This window comes from Poecilia formosa, unplaced genomic scaffold (assembly GCF_000485575.1).
Source record: "Poecilia formosa unplaced genomic scaffold, Poecilia_formosa-5.1.2 Scaffold298, whole genome shotgun sequence".
NCBI lineage: Eukaryota > Metazoa > Chordata > Actinopteri > Cyprinodontiformes > Poeciliidae > Poecilia > Poecilia formosa.
In genome coordinates this window covers 285,125-297,703 of record NW_006800237.1, presented here as the reverse complement: position 1 = coordinate 297,703, position 12,579 = coordinate 285,125, and the positions used below count along the sequence as shown (strand labels likewise).

Sequence of the window (12,579 nt, the reverse complement as noted above, 5' to 3'; positions counted from 1 at the left end):
AAGCAAAGCAGATCATCATCTATATGCAACATGTGGCAGAACGTATTCCCAAAAAGTTTAGAAAATATTCTCAAAAGTTCTAAGAGAATCTTAGAAATAACCCTGTAACCCTTTTCAGGCTGATAGATGTCAGAGATTTCACTTTCATCAGACTAGAGTGTAATGTGTTGCTTTTCCCATGTTTTTAGTCTTGGTTCTGTTGTTTGACTTGTTCAAATTGAGTCATTTCTTGATTTCACAACTGCGGCAGCGATCAGATGCGGTTGAGGCCATAAAACTGAATTTAAAAAAAAAAAAGTGGTTAATCACTGTTAAGATTTCACAAGGTCAGCAATTGGGCTGAGGTCTGGCTTAACATTTGGTTAAATTGACTTAGTTATCCTTTAAAAGCACTTTGGTTATCGGTCTAAAAATGTAAAAGTAAGAAGAAAAAACATGGAATAAATGTATTAAGGGAAAATACTTTTTCACAGAATCCAACTTAGAAGAAAATGACTCCCAGCTTAAACACTGTATACATTGTAACAATGATTCCAGTGAATACAAACCATGCAGTGACAAAAATTTAATTTATTTATCATAAAATTAATGGTAGGCAAAGCAAACACTATCTCACAGTGTTTTTCATTACTTCATTTTTTTTTAAATTTATTTATTTATTTTTTCCATTTCTGCCCGGTTTCATTCTGAATGTTCTGTGTCAGGAAAACGTGTCTCACATGGAACATCCCTGGAGCGAACTGCAGGTCAGCAGTGCCTTCAAGAGAGTTTCATGTAAATCACTGTTTAGCGCAAAATGGAAAAGCAGTGTAAAGATTCCTTGTGTTTCTTTGAACCACTTTCAAATATTTGAGTAATCCACCCTGTTTCAGTTCATCCAAGCTGTGGTATGTGAACTTTACTGCAAACTGAATGGAAGATGTTGATAACAACTCTATAAATATTCACTTAAAAAAGTAAATAAAATAAATAAAAAATAAAAAAAATCCCAGCTATAGTGGGTCTTTTGCAACTGATGATGTTTGGATTAAAGTGGGGGCGTTCAGCTCAGAGCAAACACCTGCTGCATGTTTCCCCTTCAAGAGCCCGACACAAGGGGACAGCATTTAGCCGTGGGCCATGAGAGGTGCGCCGCGGCCAACACTTTCACTTGTGCTTTCACTGAGAAAAAAAAAAAACAACACTTAACGACGCCACATGTTTGACCTTGCTTCAACGTAGCATGTAAAAAAATAAGCATTTCATCAGCGTACCCGAGTCTGACTTCACAATTTGTCTTCACTGATGGAGAGGGGAAAAAAAAAAAAAAAAAAGATAGTTTCATTGATTCAGAATATAACTGCAGACAGAGAAATCTCGTCCCACGCAAATTCTCTGTAAAAGTCAGATCAGGTTTAGAGTTTAATGATGATATGGCATGAATCCAAACCGCACAGCACATCACCCCCTCCTTCGAGACACTAGAGCTGCACACCTCACAGGACAGTCAGCGCTGGAACATGATGACTCATTCTTGAACATTCAAGACGACAGTGCAGAAGCACCGGTAAGGGCCAACACACACACGCACACACACACACACTCATGAGTGGTTAACTGGTCGGATCGGGTTTGGCACCTTTCTCTCCAGTCAGGGTCTGGATGGGAAGTGCTTTTCTCATTTCACCAAAAAATAAATCCACACAGAGCGGCTGAGGGGAAATTAATTTGAGGCTCACGCCCACCATCATTCTCTCGCGTAGATACACACACACAGTCTGCGACAGTGCGTCTTTATCAGCCACCGTGCTCCAGGTCTGGGGTTGGAAAGTGAGTCAGGCATTCTGCTACTGACAACCCCCCCACCTCTCCGCGCCGCTCCCCTCCCCTCCCCAGCGGCCCCCACCACCACTTCCTCCTCAGTTTACAAATACACAAGTCAGTGGGTGTTTTCATAAGGCTTCTGCGAACCGTCACAAATGAAGGGAAAGAGTAAGAGTGACTCTGAGAGATATGAAGAGCGAAAAAAAATGCACTTCAAAGAGTGATGGGGCTTTCTTTCTTTTCTTTTCTTTTTTTTTATTTGTACAAACCAAGAAAGCGAATTTGTCATCAAGTCATGAATTGAAATTGCTCATTTGGAAGTTTACAGTCAACAAGAGCACATCCAGTTTTTGAGCAAAGAGCATAAACTGGACGCAGTGTCCCTTGCAAAAAAAACAAACAAAAAAAACAAAAAAAAAAACCTGGATCTAATTTGATCTAATTGGATCTAATTTGTTTTTTTTTTCAAATTTTACTTTTCACCAGAAAACGTTCAGCTGCTGATGGCATTTTAGGTTAACGTGTTGAAGTGGTGATAACAAAAAACCCAATATGTACACTTTGTGGTTGGAGAGAGTGGGTGACACATTTTCTTTTACTGAGACCATTCTGCTTTTTGCTCAGCCTTGCCTGATATGACAGGAAATGAACTCAACTGCAGAAAGACAAACTTTTATTTGTTCAATATAGACTTTATTTCATTTTTTTTCTTGTATAAACACAGCACTGTTAACACAGTTATATATATATATATATATATGAAAGGAATAAATAAATAATATTCATAATTTTTTGAAGCGGTAAAATAGAAAAATAAAAAAAGTGCACCATCCTCGTTTATGTTAGTAAATAATATTTAGCAACACAACAGTTAAATCTTTAATCAGCTTTCAAAGTTTTGATTTGAAGTAGATAAAAACGTCTTCAACGCTTTTGCTTTTACAATGCCTTTGCTCAGGTACAAAAAGGCAACTAAAAATGTCCCTGAGAAGAGTTATAAACTCTTTTTTTTATCTCCTGTCAGTCTGATATCTATATCATAAATGCACCAAACACATTCTCATAAGATTTGTGTCTCATAATCTGTGTTGTGTTGCTGACATGTACATAGACAGCATCATTTTGGGACAGGTAAAACACCCCGGCTAAGAAACTGTTGGAATAACTCTGGGCTCCATTGTCTTTCTTTGACGAATACTCTCTGGCCTGCAGGAGGCGGATGCCTTTTCCGGCATACTTTTTAGTTTGCATCTCCACAGAATGGTAAAAAGCACCACCTAGTGTGAAGTAGACCTTGGAATAGATGTAGTAGTATCCCTCTTTCTGGATGACGAGTTTTTTGTCTTCGTAATTCATTTCATAGAGGAGAGGCTCTGCGATCTCGCTCCATGCCATGACGTGTGTGCCGTGACGGACGTCTTGGCCATCTAATGAACAAAACACGAGCAATGTTTAGAGAAGCTTTTTTGTTCTTGGTTTGAAAAATTGAACATTTCATTAGAAGAAGTTGCAAAACTGCTGGTTTCACCTGTGAGATGCGCAACCGGTTTGGATGGAGGAAGCCGACCCTCAAGGTCTGTAGTATCTGGCGGAGGGCTTCCTGTGTGACGGTAAGACACATTGTTTCCCGGTCAGAAGAATAGACCTCAAGACCGTTTATTATGCGAAACAGAAAATGCTGAGACATACCGTTGATTTGCATTGAGGTGGAACCTGAGGGGGCCTGCAACGATAAACACCAAAGGACATTCAGGCGGTTTAGCTTTGATCTACGTGCATGCATGCTTTCTTGGCTTGCAATCAAACACAGTTGCATGACCGCTGGTGCACATGAGGCTGCACTGGGATGTGGAAGGTGTTAAATCTAAGGCAGTTCAATGAATCATAACCTGTTTTTTTTTTTTTTTTAAGCATATGCTAGCATTTGCTTTGTGTTAAGCAGTCATTGTAGGGGTTTTGGGTAAGGCTTGTACACGATGCATCTAAGGTAGATCATAATCACGACGCAGGAAATAGACCATTTCCTTGTCTATGCCATCTCTAATTTTTGCAGCATGTATGATGTGCAGACCCACAGAAAATGAAATAATATTTCTCCAAAATCCAAAACCCGTGACTGCTGCTGCCCTCACACGGCAGCGGGATTTCATAGGAAGCCATACACAGAGTCTTCACTGTCCGCAGTCTGAGGGCAAAGAGCGTATGTATGTGTGGCCGACTCCAAAAGACGTCAGAGGAGTTCTGTATAAACCGGCGGATTTCTCCATCTGTGGTCCACTCTGTTCCTCTTTACCGTAAAATAAATGCAAGCTCAGCACTTATTGGAGTGGGATGTGGAGGGGGTGAGGGGGGGAACTTTCATGCACATGATCTGAGTAAATGTGAGTGTGGTTTCTGTCACAAGAGACCTTCATTTTTACTCACGTCTCAGTCTCAAGAGCCCCACACATGAACGTTATGAAGGGAGACGTTAAGAAAAGGAAACGTTAAGGTCGTGGAAAGCAGAAAACTGAAGTTTCCACGTTGGAAATCCAGTTAGGTGGAAAAGCAGATGAATTTTCTCTCAAATATCAATCAGCTCTTATTAACATGTGGATGAAAAAAAAAACTGTTAAATATAACCACATCTTTTGATTATGCTTTGAATTTGAATCCACATTTACACTAAGTTTGTGATCTAGATTTATCAGTCCACCTCACTGAGTCTTTTCCTTCACAGAGTCTAATTATTCAGTTTATTTCCAACATTTATAGTAAGCATACTTTAACAAGTTTAAATATAGACTCGTGATGTACTCATGATTCATGGAAAACTAAATATATCTATAAAAAAAAAAAGTAAAATAGCTGAGACAATGAAAAAAGTGGGAGAAAAACATGAAACATGAAAATAATACTGAAAGCGAGAATTGGTAGTAAAGATGATTAAATTCTTATCATGAAAGTGAGATTCTACCAGCAGTGGGGTGAAAAGGTAAAGGTAATGGAACAGAAAATGTACAGTGAATCACACACACACACACATACACACACAAAGACACACGCACACACAAATCACAGACTGATATTACACAGGTCTTTACGTGACACTCACATATTCAGATTGGTAGAGGCGATAGATGAAGACAGCTTCAAAGAACACGCCGAGCAGTGCCAGGGCCACCAGGATGAACAGCAGAGTCTGCGCCGCCCCGCCGTGCTTCTTCTGTTTGCCCAGGCGAGGCGGCACGGCCGGCCGGGTGGCATGGGTGTCCACTACAAACGGAGAGGGAACGCCGTCGTGAGCCATACGCCCCACGCCACTTTTGAAGTTGAAAAACATCTCAGACAGGAATGATCCTCCGGTGGTCAGAGCTGCCGTTTCCAAGGGGCTGAAGAGACCAAACTACAGTGGAAAGGCGGCGAGGTGCAACAAGATTGCAAAAAAAAAAAAAAATGGGTGGGCTCACTTCTGGTTGGTCCAACTGAAGATGTCTCATGAGTAGTCAGAAACAGACAGCAACATGAATCTTAAGATGTATCACCACAGCACCTGTGAAAACTGGCAAAAGCTCCACTTTTTCTGAACTCATCAAAATGAAACTTTACATAAAGATCGTTTCTCAGTTTAGAATATAAAGGCTGAAATTAGACGACCATGTAAGTGAAGTGGAGCTCAGACAATGTGCATTTTAACCCCGTTTCACACCCTCCCACTTCACTGCAAAAGCTATGTCGTTCACACTTCCTCTCATCTGTACTCTCTCTTTGCGGCTTGTCTTCATGCTTTAGCAGCAACATTTGTGCCCAGAGTCAAGCTTAAGATCCTAATCTTTTAGTCTTTTCTCATTCTCACCATTGTTCAGAGGAAATAAAGTCCAGTTGCACAGTTTTGGTATAACCACCAAAACATTTCTGTATGTTTTGAAAGCCGCAATATTCTATTCAAGGGGAAACGGCCCTAGTCCGGTTTTACAATTTGTCCAAGCAAAAAGCAAGATTAAAATGTTTTGTTTTTAAGGTAAAACAATCAGTGACTATGTTAAAGGTTTGATGTAATATAGTTAGAAATTGTCAAACTGACCCTTTACTCCTGAACTTTGTTCTTATTTTGTAGATTTTTTTACCTTCCAGTCCAGTTGAATAGCCTTTACTGATCACATTGAACAACTCGTTGCACAATAGTCTTTTTTTCTGACCTCAAATGGTTCCTGAATGGTCTGCAGCGTAGATCGTGTCTATTTAACATCTGCTTTAGTTTCCTGTCTTCTGTGTGGGTTTCCTTGTGTTCCTCATCAAGTTTATGTGAGGCAGGGTTAAAAGTTTATTGGCACTTTTCCGTTTTATTATATCACTTCTGCAATACAGACTCTCAATACGGATAGAAACTTTCTTCTTAATTCCTTCAAATAGACTTCTTTTCAGTGCGGCCAAAATGCTGCACTGCCTAAAGTATTAGATCAGTTATCCTTATGAGCTTGAAGTCAGATCTAGGGGTGTTCACATGGAAATATTTGTACATTCCACCAAGAGAACATTTATGAGGTCTAACACTGATGTTGGACCAGAGAACCAAATTCATTCCAAAGGTTTTATATCACCATCCAGACCAGTGAGGTTCATGTTTTCAAGAGGTTCTCTCTTTTACACCACGAACACGTCCACAACATTTTCTTTTGAGCTGCTTGTTGGTTGCTGACCACTTCCTCATAAAAGGATGTGGGGACACATTTAAAGGATTTGCGCAGATGTCCTCATGTTTGCAAAGGATTTTCTGTTTAGAGATTTCAGAGTAAAAGGACAAAATGCACACCATGTTTCTTTTTTTTTTCTTTTTTTTTTAAATGGGGAGAGACATCGTTTTCTGTAAAAATGAATAAATAAATATAATTTATAATTTCTTAGTTTGCCAAAAGAAACCTGTAGCTTGGTAAGATGTGTCCTAGACGTAGAACATTTTTCAAGTCTCTGTAAAGAGTATATAGATCAGCAGACAGAGCACCAGTTTTGACTGCGTTGTGGCGATGCACCCCACATATTTAAGAGGGAACACATCTAAACTAACTTAGACAAGTCTGGATGCCACATGTGGCTTTAGTTAAAGGTCTGCAGGTGTAATCTGATATTCACTTCCTCCAAAACAACTGATTCATGACAGCCCGTGAATGCTGCTGAAACCAAATACTTACACCCAATAAAAACATTTTCTTCCCAAATTATTCCTGTTTCCTAAATGTCATAAATCTTTTAAGATTTTATTTTATTTTTTTTTTATGTACATACATTTTCTTAATAAAACCTTTTGGGTTTCCTTCCACAAGCTTCTCACTGCAACAGATTTCCAGTAAACTGCTGGAATAAACAATATGGAGTATTTCTATTGTTATTGTGGTATCTCAGCTAAGATACTAGGAAGAGAAGTGTTAATGTTTGCAAGTCTGATTCATCATTGGAGTACAATTTCCACAAGGCTGGCGGAGACACATTCATCTGTTATATATGTATCAGTCTCCTTCCAAACCATGGTGGTTAGGAAGGCGGTTTGGTGAGAAATCCGATAAACAAAACAAAAAGATAAAAGCTTAAGGAGATTTTTGGCTGAGGCTAGTGAAAACTGTCGTTATCCAAAGTGAAACAAGTCTGAGGCTGAAAGGTCAACCAGAGAGGAAGAAGCCATTACTTCAGAAGCAACATACAAAGCCAAATTTCAGTTTCCAAATGCACTGAGCGGCAAAGACTTTGTTTTGACAACATGTCCTGTGGTTTGATGAAGCTTCTTGGATCTAAGCATGACTCAGGGATACCAGATGTGCTGAAAAACTATTTACCAAAATTACTAACTACCCAAAACAGAAGTTTCAGATACGTATTTAAGTTTTGAATTTTATGAAAGCTATTTGTTTTTTCTTTCGTTTAGCAAAGACAAATTATTTTAAACATCCAGAATTAAAATCAGACATCAAGAAAATAAACGTCCTTTCATACAGTATCAGTAAATACTTGGTTTCACTTTCACTTATCCTTGTCAAAACTCATAAAGAGTTTTGAACATTTATTTAATTTATGAGTTTATGTTCGTTTGTGTGTGCTGTGTGGTGAAAGAAATATGTGGGCCTGTACAGTTCAGATGTGCAGAACTAACAGCGCCTCCTAAAGTCAGAGGATATGATTTGTCGGGAACTGCTCTTCAGTTAAAAAATGAAGATAAGAGTTTTTTTTACAATCCTGGAATGTTGTGGGGCATAAAAAACATGTTTGACTTGCAATTTGTTTGAAATATACTTGAAATATAAACTTATAAATTGCTTTGTTGTTTGGTTGTTTTTATAGAGAATCTTGTTTCTTTCCACACAGCACTTAAATTACAAATTCAAGTATCAAATAACGTGAATAAAACTCATGAAGTTCTATGTTTTTTATTTTTTTTTATTTGGTGCATAAACCCAGAGCTATGCATTGCCCCCAAATGACCCCTTTCAAAACTTGTTTTTTTGTATACCATAAATATTATTCCGACAGGCGTCAGTGCTTGATTCATTAATAAATGTGTCATCACAGCTAAAAATAAAGCCTGGGTTTAACCCTGACAACTCACAACGACCTCTAAGCGCCTAACCGTTTACCTCTGACCTCGTTTGGTCAGGTCATGGCGTAATCGTCCCCTCCTGAAACGTGTGTATTATTGCACACAGTTTTTCATCTCTGCTGCAAAACGAAACTGATACAAATAATAATCTATAAATAGAGGAAAAACTAAATCAACATGCTGTTTTCATGGCTTTTATTGCACTGCAGGTGCACACGTCGTCTGAGTGTGAAGTCCAGACCGCAGAGCGCTTCTGATCCACAGATAGTGGCTCCACTGACTCAGCTTTGACTCAGGACGCAAGCTCTGTCTGACAGACTATTGTTCAACCACCGGAGTATGACAGGAAGTAATTACACACATTCAGTGCGTTTGGTTTATTGTGCACAGGAGAAATTACCCAGGTTCTGGTAGAAGTGGAGCCACTTTATTTCCTGGACCGTTCAGCGATGACTTCGTCTGCCCAGCTCTATCTGGTGGGATGTCTGACTTTGACTGTGGGGCTGGCTTTGGATATGGGGCCAAACCAAAACATGGAGTTTACATTTATGCTACCCACAGGCGGCACAGAGTGTTTTTACCAAACTACCACGACAGGTGACTCCATGGAGATAGAATACCAGGTAAAAACAACATGAAGAGGAACTTTGGTGCACCTTTTGCTGCTATTTAACTGTTTTGCTTGGGATATCTTTTTAGCTGGTTGTTTTAAAAGTTTGCAAGCAGTCGAGTGAGCAGTTTGGACTTTGGCCTTATTATCAGAGAGATAAAAAAACCGCTGAAAGTTTTAAAGGCACATGCACAATAATGGGGCAGGACAGAAAACACATTTCTCATTGTTAGAGGTTAGCAGAACATTAGGACCTCTGGCAATGTGGCTGATTAATCTAGTCTAACATCTAGCTAAGAATCCTTAATGTACAACCAAACTCAGAGAAGAAGCCCAGCTATTTCGATTCAGAAAATCAGGACAGCCTAGATGCACACTATTCTCTCTGATAAAGCGAGAAAGACTGAGTTTGACTGTTTAACCCTGAATTGTTTTTCTTGATGGTTTAAAACACGGATTAAAAAAATGACATCGCAGTTAGCATGTTGATGCTGCACCCTCTGGAGGCTGCAGACTCTCTGGGGTAGAAGCAGGGTTGGTTGAGCATCTACATGAGCCTCCAAAGTCATGAATCATCATGGGAAACTAACATGACCACCGGTTTTCGTCAGACTGAAACCTGATACTTTATAACCTGAGAAAGCTTCGGCCGCTTTGTGTTATTTGGTTTGTTATCACGCCGTTCATTTGAATTTCAGGTAGCAGTTCCAAAGATACCATGAGGCGAGCTTGAGCAGATGCATGGGTTAGAAAGTGAGGATGACTCTGGATATGTGACTTTTTTTTGTTTTTTTTTTGAAGGTTATCGCAGGATCCGGTCTGGATGTTGGGTTTGCCTTGATCTCACCCAGCGGTCATCGGGTGGTCTCTGAGTTCAGGACATCTGACGGCATCCATATGTGGGTGTTTCCTGATGCTTTCCTGCTGATCTGAAGCTAAAACCGAGGTTACCAACGTCTCATTGTTGTCACACATTGTGTCTTTTCTGTCAGGTTGGATTATACAGAATTTGGAGATTACCGGTTATGCTTCGACAACAGCTTCAGCAAGATGTCTGAGAAGATGGTGTTTTTCAAAGTCATAATTAACAGCGAAGGCAACACATCTGGAGGCCAAGAGGAGTGGATGGACTTCACCGTGACTGAAAGCATGGAGGACTACAGAATAGAAGAAATCAGGGTCAGAAGGGGAAACTCCTTGTGTCTTTACAAGTTGCTGCCCCCCACTGACGCCGCCTGTCTTTTAATCTTTCTGTTTCAGAGAACAATGGACTCGGTGTACCAGCACCTGGAGAAGACCCGTCAGGTCCAGACCGTGCTGCGGGCATTTGAGGCCAGGGACCGCTACTTGTTAGAGGACAACCTGTGGCGAGTGTCCTTCTGGTCCTGTCTGAACCTGTTGGTGATGCTCGGTGTAGCCGTCACTCAGACTTACACCCTGAGACGTCTCTTTGATAACACCAAGCGGGTCTGCACTTGACGACAGAACCAGCACAATACTTTTATCCCTCACAGGATAATATGACAAAGAGAACTTTTTTCACTTTTTACTTTGTAAATCTTGTATCGATATTCCATTGCATCATGCTATTAATCTATAGATCCATGATTTAGAGACGCCAATAATTTGAGAAATTCAGTCACCAAAGTGAAACTCGTATTTTAGGAAGGTCTATGCTGCATTTTGAGCAAATCATTTCTGTTAATTTGGTTAGTGTGGCTCACTAACCAAATTAGTTAGTGAGCCACACTAACTAATTTGTGGCTCACAAATTAGTGTGGCTCAGGCTTAACAAAATACAGAAATATCAGCCTATGTAAGAGTCTGACCGCCTCATTGAGTTCAGACTCGATGCTTAGTTGAGGTTCTTTTTCGTGAGTCGCTGCCATGTTGCGTGGAAGTGATCAGGCTTTATTCTCCAAGGATTTTGTGGGGCTAAAATGGTGCCAGTGTTTTTTATTGTTTTAATTTTTCAAGGTTTGATTTTATTTTTTTTAATGCCAAATCTCTTAGCTATCTTCATTTTAGATGGCCCGTTTTAGCTTGCTGACCAAGGAAACATAGTTATGACATAAACGTTAAAGGAGGCCTGATACTTTAATCAGGTGCCAAATAAAATAAGTATCTCCCTGGAGGTAGAAGATGGGGAAAGAATGAACTGTTGTAAAACGTACTGACGGATTACTGTGCGGACTTCGGACATGAGAAAACTCAGTGGACCAACAGCAGCAGGTGACATCACTTCCTAAATCATCAACAGCTTTGATTCTCTCACATTTTCCTTTGCTGTGGGACTGCAATTTTCAGAAGAAATGTGAAATTAAATGTGTATCATAACAGCCCAGTTGGTTTTCACCTTAAGCCTCTGACATCATCACCGGTTCACAAGTAATAATAAAAACCAAAAAGCTGAAACTCGTGTCATAAATAAGTCAGGGTGGTGATATTTGAAGCTTAGAGCTGATGACTCGGCCTCCCACAAATTCATGAATGTTTCTTTTAACCGCACTTCTTCCTTCCACTCATTTTTTCCATTAATAGGTTTGGATACAACAACAACCACTTGTGGAGTCATCAGTCTCTCTGAAATGAGTGTGCAGGTTACACAATCGCTTTAAGTCATAATAATCACACTAAAGAGAAAGTAAAACTTATAATAAATTCATGAATTTGAAGTGCTGAGATAAACTGATGATCATATATACTTACAGACAATAAAATTCAATCGTAAAAGCCCCAATGTATTGATATTTGTGAATATTGTCAAGTGAATCTAGAAAGCCATAATGTGCACCAATGTTATTTTATTAAATACAATTAACAGCCTTACTGATATTTCAAACCTTCAGAGAAATCATTTCCAAATATTACCCTCATTGGATCATAGCTTAGTATAAAAAAAAAAAAAATCTAACAAACATCAAAACAAAACACGGGGAAGTTAAATCTTCACAAAGATGGCTACCTTGTGTAAATACATCACTCTCTTTTGTTTTATGTCTTTAACTAACCAGGGTCCTGATAATTATTTTCAAATGTAACAGCCACTTTCTAGGACAAGATTGCTTTGGCTTTAGAAAAAACAAACAGTATATAAAAAATGGCCTTTTGTTCACCTCTTGGTTTTACCATTACCTGCTAATAAAGGTTCAATAACCATATCTTCCTGCAGATGTCAAAGTTTCAGTAAAGGTTATGACATGTTCAATTGCTATACAATATTCAGGGCTACTCCCAACATGAACTAAATGGTAAAATACCTTTGTTACAGTTTATTGCCCCTGAAGCGGCTCCAGCAGCTCAAAATGTCAAAACACGGCTCCTTGTGATGCGGCTCGATGTTTCGGACCTAAAGGACATAAATCATGCAGCTCCTCTGTGTCTCCTTTGCCAAAATTCTTCAAGTTCATGATCAACGCCTGCTGGTTTGGGGTCACCAGTGTTTTCCACGGGGAGCCGGCGGGGGACGCCTGTTCAGGAACAATCAGCCTACGTTAGTGTGTTGACCGTGTGAGATGCAGTAAAAAAAAAAAAGGTTTTGCAGGTCATCCGCAAAGAAGCAAACATCGACCCGATATTTACACAATAACTCAAAGAGAAC

At 39.6% G+C, this 12,579-nt stretch overlaps 2 protein-coding genes across 2 annotated transcripts; one reads left to right on the top strand and one right to left on the bottom strand.

Moving 5' to 3' along the window:
• Positions 1-2,585: 2,585 nt before the first annotated feature.
• LOC103151999 (tumor necrosis factor ligand superfamily member 14-like) lies at positions 2,586-5,336 on the bottom strand. The gene is made up of 4 exons (XM_007572305.2): positions 4,898-5,336; positions 3,493-3,526; positions 3,332-3,403; positions 2,586-3,230 (listed from the first exon to the last, which is right to left on the bottom strand). Exons 1-4 carry the CDS (start codon positions 5,123-5,125, stop codon positions 2,836-2,838), a joined length of 729 nt encoding a protein of 242 aa, XP_007572367.1. The 5' UTR covers positions 5,126-5,336; the 3' UTR covers positions 2,586-2,835.
• A 3,128-nt stretch (positions 5,337-8,464) lies between these two features.
• On the top strand, positions 8,465-11,872 carry LOC103152000 (transmembrane emp24 domain-containing protein 1-like). Its single transcript, XM_007572307.2, has 4 exons — positions 8,465-8,991; positions 9,780-9,877; positions 9,971-10,157; positions 10,239-11,872. Exons 1-4 carry the CDS (start codon positions 8,818-8,820, stop codon positions 10,455-10,457), a joined length of 678 nt encoding a protein of 225 aa, XP_007572369.1. The 5' UTR covers positions 8,465-8,817; the 3' UTR covers positions 10,458-11,872.
• Positions 11,873-12,579: the final 707 nt, after the last annotated feature.

Excerpts from the sequence above, each read along its gene's own strand:
- LOC103151999 (XM_007572305.2), bottom strand. The coding sequence starts at position 5,125 with ATGTTTTTCAACTTCAAAAGTGGCGTGGGGCGTATGGCTCACGACGGC. Across the intron at positions 3,404-3,492 it reads CACCTCAATGCAAATCAACG|GAAGCCCTCCGCCAGATACT; the intron begins GTATGTCTCAGC and ends ACCGTCACACAG. Across the intron at positions 3,231-3,331 it reads ACCGGTTGCGCATCTCACAG|ATGGCCAAGACGTCCGTCAC; the intron begins GTGAAACCAGCA and ends TTTGTTCATTAG.
- LOC103152000 (XM_007572307.2), top strand. The coding sequence starts at position 8,818 with ATGACTTCGTCTGCCCAGCTCTATCTGGTGGGATGTCTGACTTTGACT. Across the intron at positions 8,992-9,779 it reads CCATGGAGATAGAATACCAG|GTTATCGCAGGATCCGGTCT; the intron begins GTAAAAACAACA and ends TTTTTTTTGAAG. Across the intron at positions 9,878-9,970 it reads ACATCTGACGGCATCCATAT|GTTGGATTATACAGAATTTG; the intron begins GTGGGTGTTTCC and ends CTTTTCTGTCAG.